The sequence below is a fragment of the Caretta caretta genome, chromosome 1 (assembly GCF_965140235.1).
Source record: "Caretta caretta isolate rCarCar2 chromosome 1, rCarCar1.hap1, whole genome shotgun sequence".
NCBI lineage: Eukaryota > Metazoa > Chordata > Testudines > Cheloniidae > Caretta > Caretta caretta.
The window spans coordinates 58,474,201-58,499,577 of record NC_134206.1 but is presented as its reverse complement, the minus strand read 5'-3'; the positions used below and the strand labels follow the sequence as shown (position 1 = coordinate 58,499,577).

The following is a 25,377-nucleotide window of genomic DNA, read 5'->3' as shown; positions in this document are numbered from 1 at the left end:
TTTGGACTTGAATGTCCAGGGCAGCATTCCAGTTGCGACCACCCCATCTGTGGGTCCTCAGTTCAGGGACAGGCTGTCTCACTTTTGCAGTGCTTGGTATACAGTCACTACAGACAAATGAGTCCTAAGCACCATGAGGTTTGATTATACCATACAATTTTTGTGCAGCCCCCTTCCAATCCGCCTACCCTGTCCCTCTTCCGAGACCCCTCTCACAAGACACTCCTCCTTCAGCAGGTCCAGACTCTGCTTGCACAGAGAGCTATAGAAGAGGTTCCCTTGCAATATCAGGGAAAGGGGTTCTGTTCTCAGTATTTCCTGGTCCACAAAGCCAAAGGAGGGGTGGGACCTATTTTCAATCTCTGTGACCTCAACAGATACATCAGATATGTGAGGTTCTGTATGGTCATCCTAGCAACTATCCTTCCTGCGTTGAACCAGAATGACTGACTTGCTGCTCTGGACCTTCAAGATGCTTATTTCTACATGGTGATCCTCCCAAACCACAGGAAGCTTCTGAGATTTGTTGTGGTGGGTCCACGTTATCAGTACAGTGTGCTTCCTTTCAGTCTGACCTCAGCATCTTTGTACAACATGCATGGTTGTTGTTGCAGCTTACCTCAGAAAAAGAGCTAGTAATGTTTTCCTCTACCTAGACAATTCGTTAGCAAGAGTCAAGTCATCTCCCATGTTCAATTCACACTACGTCTCTTTGATCATCTTGGTCTCATATTGAACAGAGAAAAGTTGACGTTAACTCCAATTCCAAAAACCCAAGTTCATTGGGGCCTCGCTAGATTCTACATGCTCAAGAGTGTTTCTTCCACCAGATGAATAATTTCAAGCACTTCAGAACCTATATCGGGCACTACAGTCTCAACCTTCAACTACACTCCATGCATGCCTAAAGTTCCTAGGCCACATCGTGTCATGTGGTTACGTTGTCCAGCATGCAAGACTATACCTTTGTCCTCTTCAAGCCTGGCTGAAGTTGGTCTATTGCCTCAGTTGTCATTTGTTGTCTAAGTGCCTCTGGAGATCCTGGATTTTTTACAGTGGTGGGCAGTTCAGAGCAACATATGCCAGGGTGTTTCTTTTGTGCATCCTCACCAGCCAGGACTGTAGTCACTTACACCATAGGCTGGGTACCATATCTAAGGGCATTGAAAATTCAGAGCTTGTGGTCAAAACAGGAAACTTCCCTCCATCTCAACCTCTTGGAGTATGAGCCATTTACTATTGCTGATGAACTTTTTAGGATCACACTGGGGTACAGCAGTTCATATACTCACTGACAATACCACCTTAGTGTATTACGTGAACAAGCAGGGAGGAGCCCATTCTAACCAGCTGCATCAGGAGGCAATAAAGTTATGGCAGTTCTGCATCAAGGAAAGAGCATCATTCCCACAGCTGCTCACTTACCTAGGCCAGAATCATTTGGCAGATCATCTCAGCAGGAATTTCTCCCAAAATTTATCTGTTTACAATGAGACAAACAAGAAGTGCCATCAATTTTTCTCTTAAGCGGGTGTCAGTGCAGGCTCATTAACTGATACCTTCCACCTCAATTGGGAATTGGTTCTAATGTGTGCCCAATCACCCCACAGGTCATCCTCAAGCTGAAGTGCCAAACTGATTCTCATTACTCCAGCTTGGCTGAGGAATTACTCCAGCCTACTCAGTCTCTCCATTAGGTCTTATCTGTCTCTTCCTCTTCATTATAACCTACTGACTCAGTACCACAATCAAGGTTTGCATCCAGCACTCAGCACAATGCATTTCATGGTGTGGATACTGTATGGCTAGCTGAGGAGGAGGAACACTGTTTGGAAGCTGTTTGACAGGTGTTGTTTAAAAGCAGGAAGCCCTCCACTAAGGTGACTTATTTGGCCAAGTGGAAGCAATTTTCAGTTTGGTCACTTTCTCAGGGAATTCAGCCAATGCTAGCCTGTATTCAGGACATTATGGAGTACCTATTGCACTTTCAGTCTTCTGGTCTTGTGCTGAGCTCGTTGACGGATCACTTGGCAGTGATCTGGGCATTTCATCTGTCCATCCAAGGGAAGTCAAAGTTTTCTCAAACACCATGGTGATGAGGATTCTAAGGGAAATCATTCTTCTCCACCCACATGTGAAAGTCCCGGTTCCCTTGAAGGACCTTAATACCATCCTGGCTGCTCTTATGGCTCCTCCATTTGAGTCCCTGTCAACTTGTTTTCTGTCCTTCCCGTGCCGGAAGACAGCCTTCCTTGTAAGTGTAAAATCTGAAAGGAGAGTATGCAAGCTGCAGATGACAGAGCCCTCATACATGAAGTTCTTCAAGGACAAAGTTGCCCTATGGCCACATCCAAAAGTTGTGTCGAAAACGGTTTAAGAGTTTCACTTTAACCAAATAAATTATTTACTATACTACTACTATTTATTTACTTTCCTTAACCACACTTCAGTGCAGATAAACAGCAACACATTGGATAAGAGATGATGCTTGGTCTTCTACCTGGACAGAACTAAGCCTTTTCAAGCATCACCTTGTCTCCTGTGCGGCTTGGATGAGGGGTCAGGTGATCTCTGTGCAAACAATTTCCAGGTGGTAATCTTCTTGCATTACATCAGCATATGAAAGTAACTCAGACCATGCCTACACAAAGATTGCAGGCTCATTTGACAAGGGCTCAAGTGACATCAGTAACATTCCTCAGTGATGTTTCAGAATTAGACATTTGCAGGTCTGCTACATGGTCTTCTATGCATACTTTTACCAGGCACAATGCGATTACTGTGGCATCTAGGTCAGATAGAAACTTTGGGAAGGCAGTCCTGCCATCATTCTTTAAGTAGACTACAAGCCCCACCTGATACACAAGGACTACTTGTGAGTTACTCAAGTGGAATGGACGTCTGCAACCACTCAAAGAAGGAAAGAACTGTTACTTACCTGTATTGTAACTGTTGTTCTTTGAGATGTGGGTGCAGATGTATTCCAAGACCCACTTCCTATTCCCTCTGCAAAAGTCTCTACTATGAACATTCGGTGTGAAGGAACTTAGGGGGCTCAGGGTGGCACTGCTCTTAAATAGCCAGGTGAGGGGCTAAAGTCACAGAATGTGAGCACTGCCCTTACAGGTACTACTAGGCAAAACTCTCTGGGTTCAGTGTGCTGGGTGCACACAAACCTGGAGAGGAGTACATGTCTGCCCCCACATCTTGAAGAACAATGGTTATAATACAGGTAAGTAACTGTCTTTTGGTTCACATTTGGAAAAATTCCTTCATAACAATAGAATTAGATATACGCATTTTGCTGATATTCTAAATTAAGATGTATATTCTGCATAATATCACAAAGATCACCTGCTCAGCATCCATATAGTAAAGTTGGATTAATTAGGAAACAGACAAAATACAAAACCTTAGACTCTTGAGCCTTATATATTCTACAGCAGGGGTGGGCAAACTATGCCCAGGGGCCGCATTTGGCCCGCCGGACATTTTAATTCGGCCCTCAGGCTCCCATCGGGGATCGGGGTCCAGGGCTTGCCCCACTCCTGCCAGGGATCAGGGAGTGGGGTCAGGGGCTTCCCCCACTCCGTGCGGCTCCCAGAAGCAGCAGCATGTCTCCCCTCCTGCTCCTATGCAAAGGGTCAGCCAGGGGGCTCCGCATGCTTCCTAACCTCAAGCGCTGCCCCCACAGCTCCCATTGGCCAGGAACCACAGCCAATGGGAGCTGCAGGGGTGGCGCCTGTGGATGCATCAGAGTGCAGAGCCACCTGGCTGTGCCTCCACGTAGGAGCCGGAGGGGGGACATGCCGCTGCTTCTGGGAGCTGCTTGAGATAAGTGCCCCCCAGAGCCTGCACCCGTGACCCCCTCTCATGCCCTGACCCCCTGCATCATCCCTGATCCCCCTCCCACCCTCTGAACCCCTCGGTCCCAGCCTGGAGCACCCTCCTGCACCCCGAACCTCTCATCCTCAGCCCCACCCCAGAGCCTGCACCCCAGCTGGAGCCCTCTCCCCCCCCCCCCCCGCACCCAAGCCCAAAGCCCCCTCCCACATCCTGAACTCCTAATTTCTGGCCCCACCCCAGAGCCCTCACCCCCTCGCACACCCCAACTCCCAATTTCGTGAGCATTCATGGCCCACCATACAATTTCCATACCCAGATGTGGCCCTCAGGCCAAAAAGTTTGCCCACCCCTGCTCTACAGGTACAGCCATGTCAAAGGGTGTAGTTGCAGCACTGATGAAGCAGTCAAATTGTCCTAAGTCTTAGCATATTTCAGGTATACACTTCCATCTACACTACAAAACAGAACAATGCTTCAGTGTAAGCACATCCCCCAATGTGGTTGTGCTTGCAGTACAGATGGGGCCTTAGGTGTCCAAAGAATAAAAGCTGGTGATGTGGTTCTTTTTTGTGTGTTACATGCTGATTAATAAAACTCGGATGCTTACCTAAATGAAGACTGCTTTGCCTAAATTGTGTCTGGCATCTCCTCTTAAAAAATATTTCATATATTTGGGAGGCATATTTGTTCACTGTGAGATATTTCTGGATAAGAATTAAGAGTTGCAAGGAAGAAGGGAATTTTGGAGCTAAAAGGATATGAAGTTCACAGAAAGGTACTTTGCTTTACAGCAGGAGAGTTTAATTTTAGCTAAGCAAAAGTTTGACAGCTGAGGTAAGAATTTTCTATTGTATATTGAATAAGGTGCAAATATATTGTTAAAGGATTTGCCATTATTTCCAGTAAAGAGGGAGACTTGCTACTGTTTGGCTTCAGGAAAATTGAGAGGAGACTGAAGTTGTCTCCTAGCTACTGCAGTGATGGGGGCATATTAAACATGTATGGGTAGACAGAAATTATTGCAACTTTTTTTTTAAAGATTTTGATTTAGTGCATTTAAACTTTATTTTAATTCTGATGTAAAATGTGTGTGTCTTTATTGCATATCATCTGCAATACTTTTTTTAAAATTAATTAGAGTTACTTGTGCACTCTCAGTTTTGGAAAGTAACAAGTTCTGTAAAACTAGCTTTACATATTGAAGTTTTGGTGATGGTAGTTCATATACAAGGGAAAGCGGGAGCTATATTACCTTGGTCATAAAGTAATGAATTAATTGGTGGTAGTGAAGGCACAGTAAAATACATAATTGGACATTAGGACCCTCTTTCTTTTCCCTTTAATCTGTCTGAAAGATACTGTATAGCAAATCTAAACAACCTCTAGTATATTATGAAACTTTTGTGTAGATGGAGGAAACATTTTGTGTATGCTCATAAATATATCCATAACTTACCTTGCTTTCATATTCATCTTTATTCTACATTAGGCTTCATATTCTCCTTCTTATTTGTAGAAACAAAGACCAGAGCGTTCAGATCTTCTGGGGCTTAGCACTGTCCCTGGAAACCCCATACCCCTAATTCTCTGTCTCCAAAGGGCCTCTCTCAAGCAAAATGAAGCATCCTTTAGTCCAAACCTTAATATTCCTCTTTCTGACTCAGTTTGGAACAAAAAGTCTTAAAACTTAGATCCTAAATTTTAGTGTTTTTACAGTATGTGTAAATTACTGGAATACTTGGCTGTACTTATTCTGTGTACAATACTAAATTTGCTGAGCAAATGCTGGCCCTGCCTGCAAATAGGAAGTACTGGGCTTGAATAATAAGTACAATTCAGGTAAAATTTTAAAAATGTGGTTTAGCCAATGGCCAGTTTAAATAATTTTAGGGGCTATTGGATTTTATGAGTGTTGCGGGAAAGGAAGATAGGGTAAAAACACTATATTGATAGTTTAGAGAGAACAGTTTAAATCAAGGTGATAGTTGATTTAAATCACTTGATTATTTTTAAGATTTAAATGAGGTTAAAACTTTGTCAAACTAATTTTAAAGTTTGTTTTAATTTTAGATTAAAATGTATAATGAACTCAGCTATAAATTATGACTTTTTAAGATGTCACTATTGGTAGGTAGGGTGTTTTACTTAAATTTTGCAAAACTGCTAGAGGAACAAATCAAAATATTGAAAATTAAGCCTTTGATCCTGAAAACATTTAAACACATGAACTGCTCATATGCTTAAATTCAAGCATGTGAATAAATGGTTGCCGCATATGGGACTAAAATTGTATTTTTATTAAAAACTCCTCTATTATCTAATATTTGTGACTTCAACGCAAACTGTTTCAATATTAATAATGAGAGATAATTCTACAGTGGTCCCTGTATGTATCTCACTCTGTGTGTGCGTGTGCTCCATGCACCCAGAGTCGGCGAATTCTTGCATCCTTGCTCTCCTCATGCCTCAAACTGAGGGTATAAAGGATAGAGCAAACAGGCTATCTCTCAAGTTCATTCTTCCCACCGTATGGCCTGGGTCAGAACCTCCAGTGTCCAGAGCTGCTGCTTCATTGTTGTTCTTCGATCTGTAAATATTTCAGTTCTCTGTTAGTGCATTTTGTATATAGCTCTTAATAGTTTTAACAATTTTGGTAGGCTTGTAGTTTAACAAAGTTTTTCTAATTAAGTAGATTGCCCGCCTTGGGGGCCACCCCTCCTCCCCCATGTTCTGTTATGGGTATCGGACTAAGCCCAGAATGCTGAGCTTCAAAAAGTGTTTCCTGCCCTCCTGCCTTTACTGTTTCGGGGAGGCACACATTTTGGGTAGGTGCAATATCTGCTGCTCTTTCCCTCGCTGTACCACTGGGGCATGGGAACTGTGGCTTAGAAACTCCTCATAAAGAAGGCCACAAGGCTGTGGTTGGACCCAGACTGAGGGACTCTCCCTTCCCTCCCTCCCCCATACATCTGTCTGAATCAATATGGAGGACATCTTCTGTCGCGAGGTCTGACTTTGATGTGAGGGAATCCATACCCACAGACCCTCAATCAGGGTCTCATCAGGAGAGCAGGGAATGCTCTTACAAGCTTAAGAGCAGGTCTCCCTCTAAGTCTGCCTTGAAGGTGACTGAGGAGACCCTGCCTAAACCAAGCAAGCCTGTTTCCTCAGTCCCTAAGTACTTAGAATGTCCTAAGTCCCAGGGCCATGACACAGAAGCCCATGAAACCAGGAGTCTATTGGATCCCATATCGACTGCATCCCATATCGACAACATCAATTCCACTGATATGGTCCAAGCTGAAACACTGGGATCCTTTGGTTCCAACAAGGAACACCCAACAATAGTCTCAATCGCCGATGGTACTGTCGCTGTCTCAACTTAACATCAACACGGAACTTCCTTCCTCTGACCCCGTCAGCACAGGTGGATCAGACCTTTAATACTCTAGGGAGGACAGAGACACATACAGCACCAGAGGACCTTTTTGCTGTTCCTGAGCCTCAATTTCCCCCATTATCAGGACCTTCTCTCACTAGAAAGATCTTAGCTCCAATGGGAGATGTTGGCCATGACACAACTCTATCCCATCTTCCATTTAACAGCCTAGCTTTTCCTCCATCTGCACCATCAGTACCAACAATGGATCCAGGCCCAATTTTTTCTTCCTTGGGAGACTCCCACCACCAGAGGAACCATCATCTCTCCTCCAAGAAATTCTAGCCCAAACAAGTGATTCAGAGTCTCCCAGTACCAACCTGCACCTTGGCATTTACCTTGGGATCAAGAATGATTTACACACACACCCTCATGGTCCCTGCCTTGGGGACCTCCACAGCGCTCTCCTGACCCAGCTCACTGACCATGCTGGGGATCTTGGGACCCATATGCAAGAGAAGCAGATCATATACATTCTGCTAGGGAATCACTCCACTTTTCTCCTCTGAGGATACAGCCAGAGCTGGTTCTCAGACTTCTTTGATGGCACCCCCCTTATTTGTCGGTAGTAGTTTACGCCCCCCTCCCTCCTACCACACTAGTACATATACCAATATAAGCAGTGGCGGTGGAGCTTCACTTGAATTAGTTTCGGCTTCTTTGTTTTTCACTTGTGTAGGGTTTTTTTCTGTTTCATGAATGAGCCAACAATCCATTGTAATAAGAGGAAATGCAAAACTGTGATTGTGTTCCATGCTTACAATTAAATGTGCATACTGCATCATAGAAAATGGATTAACATATAGATGGCAACATAAGAATGGCCATACTGGGTCAGACCAATGGTCCATCTAGCCCAGTATGCTGTCTTCCAACAGCGTCCAATGCCAGGTGCTTCAGAGGGAATGAACAGAAAGGTAGGGTGACTAGACAGGAAATGTGAAAAATCGGGACAGGGTGGGGGGTAATAGGAGCCTATATAAGAAAAAGACCCAAAAATCAGGACTGTCCCTATAAAATCGGGACATATGGTCACCCTACAGAAAGGTAATCATCAAGTGATCCATTCTTTTTCGCCCATTCCCAGGTTCTAGCAAACAGAGGTTAGGGACACTTCAGAGCATAGTTTGCATCCCTACCCATCCTGGCTTATAGCCACTGATGGACCTATCCTCCCTGAACTGATCTAGTTCTTTTCTGAAACCTGTTATAGTCTTGGGCTTCACAACATTCTCTGGCAAAGAGTTCCAGAAGTTGTCTGTTCATTGTGTGAAGAAACACTTCCTTTTGTTTGTTTTAAACTTCCTGCCTACTAATTTCATTTGGTGACCCCTAGTTCTTGTGTTATGAGAAGAAGTAAATAACACTTCATTATTTACTTTCTCCACACCAGTCAGGATTTTATAGACCTCTATCATATCCCCCCTTAGTCATCTCTTTTCCATGCTGAACGTCCAGTAGACTTCAATTCAGAATAGCAAACTATCAAGTGCTTTTGACTAAGTATGACTATCTGAACTATTCCAAGTTCACAGACTTTGTAGACAAGGTGCCACAGCAAGACAGAACTTAATTCCAAGCTTTATTCAAGAAGGTAAGCTGGTGGCCAGAACCTCACTTGAATCAGCTGTTGATGCAGCAGACACATCATCAAGGTCAGTGGTGACTGCCACTGTAACGTACCATGAGTCAGTGGCTACATGCTTTGGGATTTCCCAGGGAGGTCCAAAACACCATAGAGAACTTGCCGTTTGATGAAGCCCACCTTTTCAGTGAGAAGACAGATGAGTCCTTACATACTGTGAAGGACTTCAGGGCCATCCTCTGCTCCCTGGGGATATCACAGGCAGTCCTACAGACCATGATCAGTGACTCAACAGTTTTGTCATCTTATGATCCTCCTCCTAAGACACAAAGGGTGCAGGAGTCTCATTTTCCTGCGCTCCCATGTCTTCAGCACCATCTCAAGTCCATCTCCTGGCTGAAAGATATTTTTTGATGGGAGTTTGAGAGCTACAAACCGTAAACGATGCCACCACTACCCAATCCCCATATATCCTTCAGGAATTGTTTAGGACTTTCTTTCCACAACTGGAGTGCTCTAACAACAGACAAATGGATATTAAACATCCCATCTATCTATGTGATAGTTTACTTCCCTGTCTCCTCCAAACGTCTCTCCTCGTCCCTCTTCAGGAACAATTCTCATGGTGGGATTCTCAGGCAGGAAGTGGATTCCCTCCTCTAGTGAGGAGCAATAGAATGGGTACCTCACCAATACTAGGGGGAAAAGGTTTTTACTTGACGTACATCCTAATACCCAAAAATAAGGGCAGTTGTAGACCCATTCTTGATCTCCACAATCTCAACTACTTTATTCACAAGTTGAAATTTCACATGGTCGCATTGTTATCCATAATCCCATTTCTGCAAAAGGACATTCAGTTTACAGTTCTCGATCTGAAGGACACATACTTCCATGTAGACATTCACCAGTCCCAAAGGTGTTTCTCAGATTCATGGTGGGACTCGACCACTTCCAATACAGGGTGCTCCAGTTGGCCTTGCCACCCTCCTATCCCCCTGGGTCTTTACCAATGTTTTTCTGGTAGTAGCAGCTCATTTCAGACAAAACAGCCTCTCTGTCTTCCCTCATCTTAATGACTGTCTTCTCATTGCCAGGACATGTCAGAGGCATGCAAATAGTAACTTTATTAATGCTCCAGCTACTATCCTCTCTAGAGTCAGTGTAAACTTGGAAAAGTCTACCATCATTTTGACACAGACCATAGACTTCATAGGTCTGACCATGGACTCAGTCACAGCAAGAGCTTATATACTAAGGGACATGTTTCAAGCCATGGACAACCTGATAAGCCACGTTATGTGCAACCCTCGAGCACCAGTCAGAGCTTGTCTTTCCCTTCTGTGACACATGGTTTCATGCACTTATGTTACCCCATCTGTCAGACTCCACTTACATTGCCTACAGGCATGACTCCAAATAGTGTATTCATCAACAAACAGAGCATGAATATCCTAGTGACAATTGGTTCCAAAGTAACATCCACTTTAATATAGTGGAAGGATCCCCATCAAATATGCATGGACATTCCGATCCTATTCCCCTCACTGGAAAGAATGATCATTACAGATGCATCCCTCTTGGGCTGGGGGCCCACATGGGCAGCCATATGGGATGGCACTTGGACCCACCCAAGAAGCCTGAATGCACATCAATCTTCTGGAACTTCAAGAAATCTGAGAATCTTGCAAGGCCTTTCTTTTTGTCTGGTTCCACTATATCCTCATAATGTCAGATAATATGACAACCATCTTTTACACTGACAGCCAAGAAGGACCAAGATCCATTCCCCTGTGCATAGAAGCAGTCAGGCTATGAAATTGTTGTATCAGGAATAGAATCACCCTTTTGGCAGCTTACCTTCCAGGAACTTAGAAAGCATTGGCAGATACCGTCAGCAGGCATTTCACCATCAACCACCGGTGGCAGTTGCACAGTTCAGTAGTATCTTCACTCTGTGGGGATCTGGGATCTGTTTGCCTCCCAAATGAACAGGAAATGTAACATCTGCAGTTCAAGGGGAGCTCTAGCTCTGCACTCTCAGAGCAATGTTCTCCTTCTCTCCTGGACAGGACATCTGAGTTATGCCTTTCTTCCCTTATTGCTCCTACCTCAAGTCCTACAGAAAAATTGACAGGATAGGGCAAGGCAAGAGTCATCCTCATTATCCCCACTTTGCCCAAGCAGTTTTGGTTCCCAAATCTCCTTCTAGTGTCATATCTTGCTCACATCAGCATCTAATCCTTTCCCAATTCCTTGACCCTGGAGAAAGCCAAGATCAAGCATCCCAACCCCAAAGCACTTCAACTCATTGCTTGGTTTTGGATGGACATCAACCCTAGAATGTTCCTGCTCTGAAGCTATACAAACCATCCAGCATAAAAGAGCCCACTGTTCAGCCAATGGGAAGGGTTTTTCATCTGGACGCAGCTGAAACGTATCTCCTGAGTCAGCAAATATTCCCCATATTTTGGACTATCTTGTTTCCCTCAAAATAACTGTGCTGTCCCTCAGTTCTTGAGTCCACCTGGCAGCAGTCAGTGCCTGCCATCCACCAGCACACAGTTACTCAGTTTTCACTCACTCATTGACATACAAATTCTTGAAAGATCTAATAAGAACCTTCCTGCCAGTAAAGAAGCCTACCCTTCACTGGGGTGAACCTTGTATTTTGCCACTCACTAAAGCCTCCCTTTGAACTACAAACCATTAACCTAGTTTCTCAGACAGGCACATACAGCTACTCCTCGGGCCACTTCTATTTTTAGCATGCTAACTCAATGAGAGCTAATGTGAATATCTCTGCCCAGCTTGAAGTGTAGATGTACCCCCAAACAATTTCTCATTCATTATTAAAAAAACACCTCACCCTCAACAAATTTACAAACATAGTGGGTAAACAATAACAATAAAACAATTGAACCACTGCAACATTGGTAGTAATTTAAAAACACCTCCAAAACTGGGAAGAGGTGAAATGAGCCAAATTTCAGGAAGTAACAAATTCCACACTTTCAGAGCTGGCACAGCAAAAGCTCAATCATTTACTGACTCCAGATCTGATGATGGAATCCATAAACACTGGGTGGTGTGCAAGCACAAAAACCACGAGGTGGAGGCTGATGGGGGAGGTCCACAATGAGGCTATGAACTTGACTTTTCAAGCATAGATGAGCATTATTAGTGTGAAACTTCTTTGGAAAAAATCCTCCATGTAAAATCTGGGACTCTACTAACAATTAGGAAACTAATTAAAGAAACTAATGCAAAACATCCTCTCTAGCGATTTAAGACTGTAAAATGGGAAGAAAGTAAAGAGCTTGTAACATGGAAAGAAAGTAAAATGCTAGCTAGGGAAATATAACCTAGATGGACCTACTATAAGGTGGGTGCATAACTGGTTGGAAAACTGTTCCCAGAGAGTCGTTAATAATGGTTCACAGTCAAGCTGGAAGGAGGACATATCAGTTGGGTCTCGCATGGATCAGTTCTGGGTCTGGTTCTGTTCAATATCTTCATCAATGATTTAGATCATTGGTTCCCAGACTTGTTCCGCCGCTTGTACAGGGAAAGCCCCTGGCGGGCCACGCCGGTTTGTTTACCTGCTGCGTCCGCAGGTTTGGCCGATCACTGCTCCCAGTGGTCGCGGTTCACTGCTCCAGGCCAATGGGAGCTGCTGGAAGCGGCGTGGGCTGAGGGACACACTGGCCGCCACTTCCAGCAGATCCATTTGGCCTGGAGCAGCGAACCGTGGCCACTGGGAGCCGTGATCAGCCGAACCTGTGGACGCAGCAGGTAAACAAACCGGCACAGCCCGCCAGGGGCTTTCCCTGCACAAGCAGCAGAACAAGTTAGGGAACCACTGATTTAGATAATGGCATAGAGAGTACACTTATAAAGTTCACGGACGATAGCAAGCTGGGAGGGGTTACAAATGCTTTGGAGGATAGGATTAAAATTCAAAATGATCTGGACAAACTGGAGAAATGGTCTGAAATAAATAGGATGAAATTCAATAAGGACAAATGCAAAATACTCCACTTAGGAAGGAACAATTAGTTGTTCAATATATAAAATGGGAAATGACTGCCTAGGAAGGAGTACTGCAAAAAAAGGGATCTGAGGGTTATAGTGGATCACAAGCTAAATATGAGTCAACAGTGAAACACTGTTGCGAAAAAAAGCAAACATCATTCTGGGATGTATTAGCGGGAGTGTTGTAAGCAAGACACGAGAAGAAATTCTTCCGCTCTACTCGGTGTTGATAAGGCTTCAGCTGGAGTAGTGTGTCCAGTTCTGCATGCTACGTTTCAGGAAAGATGTGGAACGTCCAGAGAACAGCAACAAAAATTATTAAAGGTCTAGAAAACATGACCTATCAAGGAAGATTGAAAAAATTGGGTTTGTTTAGTCTGGAGAAGAGCAGACTGAGAGGGGACATAACAGTTTTCAAGTACATAAAAGGTTGTTACAAGAAGGAGGGTGAAAAAATGTCTGAGGATAGAACGAGAAGCAATGGGCTTAAATTGCAGCCAGGGAGGTTTAGGTTAGACATTAGAAAAAACTTCCTAACTGTCAGGATAGTTAAGCATTGGAATAAATTGCCTAATAAATTGTGGAATCTGTGTCACTGGAGGTTTTTAAGAACAGTTTAGACAAACACCTGTCAGGAATGGTCTAGTTATTATGATTTCCTGCCTTGAGTACAGGGGACTGGGCTAGGTGACCTCTCAAGGTCCATTCCAGACCTACACTTCCATGATTCTATGTAAATACAAAAAAATCTGGTTTAAATTTTAAAAACTGCACCTTTTAAAAATATTGCTTCCACCACATTGATGATTTTTATATGTATAAAAATAATGAGTAAATTGTGTTGGTAAAGTTTCATTTCAGCTATATGAAATAGAGCTCTTGAATTACCAGCAGTTTTAAAAATAACATTGCTTGGGTATTTTTCTTCCCCTAACTTGTCTTTCAAAGAAGTTAGAAATGCAAAAAAATCTACTAGGTCTCCTAAACCATTCTCCTGTCAGTGTAGGATTATGCCATAGTCTCCAGCTGGTAGGGTGCAAGCATCCAAAGCAGGGACTGTTGCACTGGGGTGGAGGGGAAATTGGGCCCAGCTGGCGCACACTTCTTCCCAGCACCCACTGGACTCAGAACTGTGCAAGGAGGCACCCACACACACATGCACACATTCTGGGGGCCTTTGGACTCAAGCAGCGTCTCCCCGCAACCATGTGCATTAAAAAGAGGCAGGCAGAGTCTGCAGCCAATATGGGCAGGAACAGCCACAAGCATACCATTGGTTTGGAGAACATTCTGTCGTTTTGACTGGACTTTCTCTACGTTGTGCTAATTGGCTGTTTGATCCAACCCTACCTCACCGTCCTTTCATCTCATCTTCCACACCTGCCCACCTTACCCTCTTCTCACCTGCCCTGTCCCCCTCACCTTTTTCCCTTCCATTTTCTTTCCATTTAGCTGATCCCCCTCCTAACTAAACTTTCTCCTTTAAAAAAAAAAAAAAGCCAGGGAACTAACATGACATTTGCCACCATCACATTGTTCACTTTGTGTGTTCTAAACATTTCCCCACCCTGTGTCTGCCTTGTCTGTTTAGATTGCAAGCTCTCTGGGGCTGGGAGTGTTTTTTTGTTCTGTTAGTACAGCACCTAGCACAATGGGGTCCTGGTCCATGACGAGGGCTCCTAGGCACTACAATAATACAAATAATTTGGCAAGGAAGGATGAGATTTTTATCAGCAAATGTCAGTTACCATTGATTTTGCCATACATAGACAAACCAATAAAAATATTTCCATTGATGATAATTGAAATTCACAATTGCATAATTTCACTGTAGCAACTACAAGTAAGGCTGCGAGTCTGTCATGGAAGTCAAGGATTCTGGGACTTTCCGGGACCTCCAGGACTTCTGTGCTGGGGCGGTCATGGGCCACCATGCCCCTCCTGCCCCCCCGCCCAGCAGCAGCAGGAGTTTGGGTGTCGGAGAGGGCTCAAGGCTGAAGCAAAGGGTTGGGCTTGGGGGTGAGGGCTCTGGGCAGCGCTTACCTCGGGGGGGCTCCCTGGAAGCAGCAACAAGCCCCTCCCTCGGCTTCTAGATGGAGGCGTGACCAGGTAGCTCTGCGCATTGCCTCCGCCTGCAGGCACCATCTCCCGCAGCTCCCATTGGCTGCAGTTCCTGGCCAATGGGAGCTATGGCACAGGTGCTCGGTGAAGGGGCAGAGTGCAGAGCCCCTCTGGCCGCACCTCCAAGTCTGCGTAGGGGACGTACCAGCCACTTCCGAGAGCCGCACGGAGCCGGGTAGGGAGCCTGCTTACCTGCCAGCCTCCCTCTCCCCCTCACCAGCAGCAGCAAGGGTCCCAGGCTGCGCGTCCCCGCCCCAGCACCCACAGTGCCCCTGCCCCAGAGCACCCAAGTTTTAGTCAGGGTATATAATACAAGTCATGGACAGGTCATGGGTCGTGAATTTTTGTTTACTGCCCGTGACCTGTCCATAACTTTTACTAAAAATACCCCTGACTAAAGTGTAGCCTAATACATCGAAAAGTAATGTTAGGAAAGTTTTTAGTTCATTTTAGCTTCTTAAAGTCTTATCGTTTTATGTAGTTTAACCTCCGATTGAAGTAATAGGCTGGCTCACCCTCATTTTCAGCTCCTTTTACAGATATTCCGGTTCCTATTTATTTATTTATTTGTTTGTTTTTCTGGAGTCTGTCCACAACTCTTAGATTTTTGAATTTTTAATATATTTATAATTTATCTGTATGGATTTTTCATTTAAATTTCTCTTAACACAAATTCCAAGTAGAGAATTTTTTTCACAAAAGTAAAATCCAAGACCCTCTATCCAACCATATCACAGGACCCCACAGAATCATCCTTTAGTCTCAACCCCTCCATCTGTGGAGCTTGTAACCTCAGAAAATGCTTGCAAGAAAAGATGGGCTGGGCAGTATACCCAGAAGGTTAACAAATCTGGGCTTTGGAGGGCCAAGATGGAATGTGTATTCTAGAGTCAAGGAACCGTCATGTGGAAAGCTCTGCTAATCGCTCCTCTTGTTCAAATAGAGGGAACTCCAACTTGAGGACCTCAGCTGATTTAGACTGTGACATTATAGCCCTCAGAGAGATGACCCTTCCAGTGATCAGGTCCTGAACGGGGGACGAAGTTGAACTGTGTGGTATCCTGCAGGAGAGAGCTATTGAGGTGGCAGAACAATTGCTCAGAACCACTCTTCTGGAAAAGAATGAAGGGAACCTCCCAAGCGACCCCATACATTCCCACTAGTGACAGCAAGTATCCCAGTAATTTCCTTGCCATTGGTATCAAGGGCAGCTGACAGATCTAATAAAGTCAGTAAATGTTTTCTCTTCAACCACTGCGAGATCATCAGTCAGCACAAATGAATACAGTGAAAGGGATGGACACGTGTAGAAGCAGCTGGAAACAAGAGGTTGCAAATACAGTATGACTAGTCAGTTCAGTGGTTCCATTTGGGAACTGCTGCCGTATAATAAATTTTCAACTGCTTTTGTGTTAAGATTCGCTGTAAAGGTCTGAAGGATCTACCACTTCCTAGAAGAGACTATTCCACGATGTGATAAATCTTATTCCCTAATTTTTTACTAATATTGTTACTATGTTTTCCTTTTCCCTTTACCATACATCCTGAGTTTTAAAATACAGGATAATGCTTTTGGGGGAGAAAGATGGAGGAAAAGTTGAGGGCAAATGGAAGGAATAGAAGGTTTGAAGAATAGGAACTTAATTTTCTAAAAATAGAAAAAGTTTTAAAGAGAACCTGACGCAGATAAGAACGTCAAAGTCGTTAATTAAAATCATTATTAGGATTTCTTAAGGGTTCTGTTCTACTATCAGTGTCCACGTGCAACTCCTACTTACATTAAAAGACAAGTTAAATGCATTTTTAATAAATCCATTCCTTCATTTTTTACAAACCTTAAATGATCAAAAGTGAACATTTAAAAAATTAATTTACTTTTCATTATTTTTGCTTTTTCTTTTTGCATTAATGTCTCAGTGCTTTGACTGTAGATACTGCAAAGGGAGAGTTACTTATTTAAAATATTTCTATTAGAATATTTTTTTAGATCATGGAAACACTTCTATTGGTCTTATGTTTATATTTTTTTCTGTTTTAAAAAACCTATGTTTTGGAACAGAAATAAGCCTCATGCTTCAAGGTGTAAGTCAGTCCCCTAACCATTTGGGGTTCATACACAGCTTTATTTAGGGGAGATTATCCTGTAACTGTGTTCTGCAGGATTTTTTGGAACTTCCTTTGAAATGTCCTGGCCTCTGGTCTTGCTGGATAATATGGACCACTAACATGATCTAGTATGGCAATTCCTGTGTTCCAAATAGATAATACTTAGGTTATATGTTGTGAGTTTATCAGTAGTCTTCAGAAGACCAGAAATGCAAATATAATTATTTCAGTTTTATAGATAGGAAAATTGTGGCACAGACAAGTGAAGTGATATGCACAAAATCACACAGCATGTCAGTGGTAGAGATGACAATAGAATTTTGGTCTCTTGACTCTCAGTCCAGGTTTGTATTCATTGGACCACACATTGTTTTTATTTTTTAAACCAAGATCTTTGGGCCAAATTTGACCTGATAATTTCCTTTTAAATAGAGGTCTGTGCACATGGTCTGGCCTTCCATCCCTTTAAATCCTAAAACTGAACATTAAAAAAAAAAAAAAAAGTAGTCATAATGTACTGAAGCTTTTGGCTTGGACAACTTTTGCTTAAAAATAAATTGTGTGTGGTTCATACCATATTTCTAACTCTTGACATTATACAACTGCTAAGCTGTTTGTTTTGTTTTAGTTGATTGTAGGCTTGGTCTTCTCATACATAAATATGCATTACATATTTATCAGCTTTGAGGGTATTCATGATTAAAATAGTGCCTGAAATATAGAAAACTTAGAAATTATCAGAATGTCTGAATCTAATATTATCATGTCCCGGATATCTGGTGGTTATGACATCTTGTTGAAGACATTTTGTCCCCCGCAGTACTTACAGTCCTGGAGTTAAAAATCTTAAATCCAGCTTCATGTATATGTGCTATTAGGGTCAGTTTGTTCAAATATGCTGCATCAGGATATCATCACAACCAAATGTCCATAAATAGATCAGAGAGACAGTGGACCCAAATTACCATAGAGATCAAAGGTGACAGAGACAGGATCTTGTTAGCAACCAGTAGTGGCCAATTTGAATTTAGCAGATCAAGACTTGAGTGGGAAGAAATACAGGGAGAGCTGCAGGAGGAAGAGGGACACAATCTTTTTCCTCCTGATTATATTTCTTAAATATGCAACTCTGTTTCTGTACATGATAGCATTTAAAATAAACATCTATAAATAGTAAACATTTTCAAGCAAAATTAGGAGATGGAGGAATAAAAAATGACAACATATTTTATATGCATAATGTTAGGTATTTAATATTTTATAGAGTATATGAGAATAATGTGAGGAGCTCAGCAGCTGGATAGTGATTTATTTTCTGCTATGAAGCTCATCCTCTAATAAACTGCTTTATTTCTGTTCATTTGTTTGCAAACTGAAGCCACCCACTGAATCATATATCCAGATACAGAGCCAGAAGTTGGTGCATTCCCAGCTAGCAGAGTCTATCTTGGAATCAGAAGGCTAAATTAAAAATATGACTCTAAAATGGAATATATTTGGAAGGTTTGCTCCTTAAATCCTAACCTTCTGTTGACTGACGTTATATGATCCAGAAGCAGATGCTGCAGCAGCTATTTGTTGATTTAGTTGCTATGGTGACATGATACATTCGTGTACAGCAGGAAGCTCACTGTACATTGGCTAATTTGATAGGAAGCAAGGCTTGAGGTAGGTATTGCTGACTATACTGATAATTGGTCATACCTTTAACATCCTGCCTCTACATGTGTTATGGATGCACAGCTATAGAGAAAGATAAAGAGAGATACTGTAAGGAATGGAGTTTAGGCTAGGTTGCTCTGTTAAATAGAGGGAGGCCAGTGTCTGGCACGTCAATGAAGATAACCTCAGTTTTTAGTGAATGGAACAGATTGGAACATCCGGAGTGGTGACTGTTGAATCTTCCTTCACCCTTTGTCAGTGTGGTAGCACCAGTTGAATGAGAGAAATAAAAGGATGCGAGCCACAGTAAGTGAAAGTGCTAAGGCTTTTGAATGGTTTACTAGATTAAGCATGTCAGTAACTAACATCTTGATTGGAGCTGTTAGCTGGTTTTCACAGTGGGAAAAAATTATTTGTTATGTGTACGTGCCCTGATAACAATGAGTGTAAACCATGGCTCTGCAAGGAGGTATGTTTGTATTATGTTTTTTTCCCAAGATCAAACAAAGAAGCCAAATCTGAATGTATTTCATCTTATCACGGACAAGACTGCTAGAGATGCACTATGTGCATTTTATAGAGGACTTGGCTGTATCACCCGTTAAGCAAGATAAGTGGAGCATTTTAAAAATCTTTACAGTTGGAATCACTAAGCACATTAGCTGTAGCTTTGTTCTAATTTGTAAACTGTTTTAAAATTAATTTACATTTTCACTGTCTGCCTGAAATACTTCTGATTAATATTGCTGGGCTAATTACATTTGCAGTATTTTTAGACAAAGCTCTATAGAGTTTTTTATTTTTATATTGCTGCAGTTTTACTAGTGTATTTAAAGATGATGCAATTTGAATACAAAATGTTTTCCATCATCTGTTCATTTCTGTTGACAACTGTTTGCCAGTTACTCAGCAGCTGTATTTATGAAATACTTAATGTAGAGGCTTTCATGTTAAAAAAATAATGTAGCCCTTATCTCTACTTTTGCAGTAAAACACCTAGGAGAGGAATGTTATTTCTGCTTTTGCAGACCTTGGTCATGACTGGTCTTTTTAAATTGTGGTTTCAGAGTGCTAGAGAAATATACTTTATCCATATTACCTTTAGCAGTTACAGCTAGTTAGCCTGTTTAAAAAAAAAACCGAGAGAGAGAGCTCTGCTTTTTAACAGCACGATGATTTTTTCCCATTTGTAATCAGTCCTATTAACAGTAGCTGTACCTCTTACCTTACTGTATCTTTCATTTGAATATCTCATACCACAGAGCTGGGTTACATCAGAATATATTTCTTCACAATATTGTCTGTGACTTCAGTCATAAGCAAAGTTAATGTAATAAAACGGAATATTTTCTGGTTTCTTCCCTTTAGTAAGAAATATTGTAATTTGTTATTGCCCTATACCTATTCCACCACATATTCCAATAATTTTAATCGTGATGCCAAAATTTGAGTTTACACATTCCTATTAAAGACCACATTGTTTTGTCTGTGCCATTTATGTTTCTAGTGATAGATGTATCAACTTTTCCATTACAGATTAATAACTTGCCTGTAAAAATTCATCCCAGGGTGTAACTTGATCCTAAAAACAAAAATTTAAAAATTTCTAAGAACGAATTTAGCCAGTTTTATAAGGGTATGTCATGTCTGAACATCCCAAAACTGGCTCATTCCCTCCCTCTCCCATATATAAATAATTTCTACTTCGAAAATACCTCTTCCACCAAAACTAAAGTACAACTCTTCATGATTTGCTGTTCTCGTGATGACATAGGGTGCTAGTTTGTGGAGAGAACGGAGATTGCGCCAGCTATTCACATGTACAATTGTGTCATGAGCAAGACTGTAGGACATGAAATAAGGAGTAGTGATGTGTTTAATTTGCTCAGGCTTAGAGCCTGTATCCACAAACTATTAGTTTTCTCTTCAAAGGACTGATGATCCTTTGATTTTGGAGAGCTGTGTTAGATCAGGAATCTGACAAGCATGGTGATGTCCCCTTTCATTGATACAAGTTCAAAAATATTTCCTGTCTTTTGGGTTTTCATTTTGTCTTGTGCCTCAGTAAATATAAAGACATCATTTTTGAAAGTGAAATGTTGCTGGTTGGAAGTCAACAGTATAGACTAGCTTCAGAAGCCCAAGCTACTTTTAAAAATTGTTACTCTTGTTCCACACTAACTGCTTTATTACAGTTTTAACTGCAGATACTTGTGTCTATATATTCTTATCGTATAATCACTTTCCATCTGAGAGTTGTTGTATTTTAAATACATAGCCCATTGTACATTGTAAAAGATTTTGAAGATGTTGCTACGAGTACCAAACCTGTAAACAAAATTTGGCTAAATCGTAATTGGGTACCTTGATATTTAAGTTTATGTTGGCTTAAGTTATTAGCCCTTAGTATGATCATCATATTTCAACTCTGCCAGTTTTAAAATAAACCTCTCACAAAATAAGAGTTACCTAATAAAAACAAAATTCAAATAATATTAAGACTCCAATTTAACCTCCCACTGTGCAAGAAACTCTCTCTTCAGTGCACCTTGTTGAGCCCATGAATTGCAGAGATCTCCTTAAATCAGGTGGAACTTCATACCACGTGTGCTGTTCTGCTTTTGCACAATAGAAAGGGAGAAGGTTAGAGGTGTAGCCTTAACTGTGGGTCTGATTGCTTTTGACCATTTGAACATATATGAGTTTGTTGTGATACTTTTCCTGAGATAGTTGAATTCAAACTGCTCAGAGCTAAACTCTCAGCAGGAAAGAGATCTGTTAATACACCACATTATGGCAGTAGTATTTCACTTTATGTAGATTCTTTTTCAAATATCTCTGCAACTGCAAAGGTGGTGGATATATATCTTCCTGCATGCTGATGGAGGGAAAAAATTGAGACATCACTTCCCCTTTAAAAAAAAAAAAATTGGGTGGCTTAATTGTTTTTCCAGAGTCCATCAGTTGTCTTCAGTTCCTTTGGCTGGCTAGACTCTTGTTTTGACCCTTTGGGCCTGATTCAGAGAACTCCCTCTGCACAGGATACTCTGGGGAGCAAAAGAGAGAAAATGTATATATTTTACTATGAAGTGTCCTATGCTAAATAGTTAATCCTGACAAAGGATTGGGGAGATATTTTACTGAAGTAAAAAGGATTGATTCACTATTGTCACTTTGGTTTTATCTCACTGGTAGATAAGGTCAGCATTTTTTAAAATAACCCCAGAAAGAGGTTTAATCCCTGTTTTCAGTGCAGTCTGAACTATGGAATGATGCTGTCATAAAACTGGAGTGAATCAATCAAAACTGGTGAATCAATCTGTTTTCCTCTTCTTCCCCTTCTCCTTCTCACTCACCAAAGCCTGGATTAGCAACTTTGGGTATTGCATGCTTCATAGTAAAGTCTATACATGTTATTCTTTTTTGCTCACTGAAGTGCCCTGTGAGTAGCAGGGGTTTTCACCTCTTTAACTGACAGACAGTACTTTGTACAAAGAAGACCTGTGATTGTGGTTTATCCTATTTTTTCCTTAAATGGCCAGGAGGCCAAGAGCATCTGAGAAAAAGTTGCCCCAGCTACTGAAGTGTACGTACTCCTCCTGTGGTTTCACCAATCTTATGTTGCTTTTAGGGCTGTTGAGCTATTAAAAAAATTAATCATGATTAAGCACATGATTAAAAAATTAATTGTGATTAATCGCACTGTTAAACAATAATAGAATACCGTTTATTTAAATTTTTTAGGATTTCTACATTTTCAAGTATATTGATTTCAATTACAACACAGAATACAAAGTGTACAGTGCTCACTTTATATTTATTTTTCATTACAAGTATTTGCACTGTAAAAAGCAACAGAAATAATATTTTTCAATTCACCTAATACAAGTACTGTAGTGCAAACTCTTTATCATGAAAGTTGAACTTACAAAATGTAGAAGTATGTACAAAAATACTGCATTCAAAAATAAGACAATGTATAATTTTAGAGCCTGCAAGTCCACTCAGTCCTACTTCTTGTGAAACCAATCGCTTAGACAAACAAGTTTGTTTACATTTTCAGGAGATAATACTGCCCAGTTCTTGTTTATAATGTCACCTGACAGTGAGAACAGGCATTCGCATGACACTGGTGTAGGAATCGCAAGATATTTACGTGCCAGATGCACTAAAGATTCATATGACCCTTCATGCTTCAACCACCATTCCAGCGGACATACATCCATGCTGATGATGGGTTCTGCTCAATAACAATCCAAAGCAGTGCGGACTGACACATGTTCATTTTCATCATCTGAGTCAGATGCCACCAGCACAAGGGTGATTTTCCTTTTTGGTGGTTTGGGCTCTGTAGTTTCTGCATTGAAGTGTTGCTCTTTTAAGACTTCTGAAAGCATGCTCCACACCTCGTCCCACTCAGATTTTGGAAGGCACTTCAGATTCTTAAACCTTGGTTCGAGTGCTGTAGCTATCTTTAGAAATCTCACAATGGTACCTTCATTGCATTTTGTCAACTCTGCAGTGAAAGTGTTCTTAAAATGAATAACATGTGCTGGATCACCATCCAAGACTGCTATAACATGAAATATATGGCAGAATGTGGGTAAAACAGAGCTGGGGACATACAATTTTCCCCCGAGGAGTTCAGTCACAAATTTAATTAACGCATTATTTTTTTAACGAACATCATCAGCATGGAAGCATGTCCTCTGGAATGATGGCTGAAGCATGAAGGGGCATACGAATGTTTAGCATATCTGGCACGTAAATACCTTGCAATGCTGGCTACAAAAGTGCCTTGCAAATGCCTGTTCTCCATTTCTGGAGACATTGTAAATAAGAAGAGGGCAGCATTGTCTTCTGTAAATGTAAACAAACTTGTTTGTCTTAACGATTTGCTGAACAAGAAGGAGGACTGAGTGGACTTGTAGGCTCTGAAGTTTTACATTGTTTTATTTTTGAGTGCAGTTATGTAACAAAAAAAAACCTACATCTGTAAGTTGCACTTTCATGACAAAGAGCTTGCACTACAGTACTTGTTTGAGGTGAATTGAAAAATACTATTTCTTTTGTTTATCATTTTTACAATGCAAATATTTGTAATAAAAATAATATACACTTTAATTTCAATTACAATACAGAATACAATATATATGAAAATGTAGAAAAACATCCAAAATATTTAATAAATTTCAGTTGGTATTCTATTGTTTAACAGTGCAATTAAAACTGCGATTAATTGCGATTCATTTTTTTAATCATGATTAATTTCTTTGAGTTAATCGCATGAGTTAACTGTGATTAATCAACAGCCCTAGTTGCTTTCTTTCCTTTTTAGTAGCTGATGGTGTTCTGAGCCTAGCTGCCTGTTAATGCATGTGTCCTGTTGTAGGTATGGTGGATACTGAGGTAAAATTAAAAAACAACAACAAAAAGAATAGAGTGAGTATGTTCTATGATTCCTTATTTGGACAGAACCTTTGTCTTGATCAATCTAGTTCAGACATTTGGGTCTGTCCAGATCCTGCTTTAAAACCCAAACAAAAAAACTCGGGGGGAACACAACAAAAAACACGACAGCACCACCACAGATCAAGGACATCCCAAAAGTCCCCATAGCATCCAATTCCTCCTTGTCCTGGTTGACTTTTTCTCCCAGGTGCCTTTTTTGTAATGGAGACCCTGTACTTAAACTCACTAAGCAATGTAGGAGAATTTTTAATGCTCTCTTAATCTGAAACGTGTCTTCTATCTCCAATTGTCTGACTCATCCGAAATTTATCTGCCTTGTTTTGAATCAACCCTGGCTATTCAAGTCCCTTTCTGTATTTTAACTAAGTAAAACTCCCCAAATGGATGGAGTCTCTCTCCATTTGAACTATGATGGTAGGTTGATGTCAGTAAAATCAGAACTGAAAGTGAACTTGGCAGCATATTCTTGGAAATCTCATGGCTGAATTGAATCAAACTCTTTCCACATCTTAGGCATTAATCCATATTTGGGCTAGTTTGATACACAGTATGAGTTAGTGATACTGTACATATCTTCTATCTAAGTATGCAATATGAATTGAGTAGCAAAGTGTCACTTTGTTCATTTGACATACAGAGCTAAGCAGAGAATCTACTGAGGGGTGAGAGGAGGGAGTTGAGAAATGGGGCCAAACTGAGGGTACATTTACACCACAAATTAAGGTGTAATTGTAGCATGGTAGGCATATCTGGTATAGGCTACCAACCCGAGTATATTCCCTGGATCCCCAGTGGGCTTGTCCTGGAGGCAGATAGTCAGTGAAAGAAATCTTTCCTTCCACATCTTCACAGCTTTTGTTACCCATATTAGCTAAATTAAAAGTAGTGCAGTTATGCCTACACATGCTGCAAATACACCTTAATTTGAAGTGTAGAGGCACCCTTAGGAAGAGAAGACCAAGTTAAGAGGTTGCAAAGAATTCCTGACTAAAAGCATAGTCAGCTAAGATTGCATGTTATCAAATTACTAGATAAGTAATCTGCCATTATTTTGACTTCAAAATTATAGCTGAGGCACATTAACACAGTAGAGGGACAGACTTGTTGCATT

General features: G+C 41.3%; 1 protein-coding gene across 8 annotated transcripts in view; it reads left to right on the top strand.

Moving 5' to 3' along the window:
* The window catches only part of FNDC3A (fibronectin type III domain containing 3A), a 207,363-nt gene that overhangs the window by 62,817 nt on the left and 119,169 nt on the right, over positions 1–25,377 (top strand). For 2 of the 8 annotated variants that reach the window (XM_048849882.2, XM_048849843.2), the window contains exon 1: positions 18,834–19,100. The exons of 5 other annotated variants lie outside the window; for them this stretch is intronic. Coding sequence is in view for 1 of the 3 variants with exons in the window: in XM_048849843.2 (XP_048705800.2) it covers positions 19,089–19,100 (12 nt within the window). In the remaining 2 variants the exon portion in view is untranslated. Of the gene's footprint in view, positions 1–18,714; positions 18,801–18,833; positions 19,101–25,377 lie in introns of those variants that run through there. One more of the 8 variants, XM_048849902.2, reaches the window with a different exon arrangement.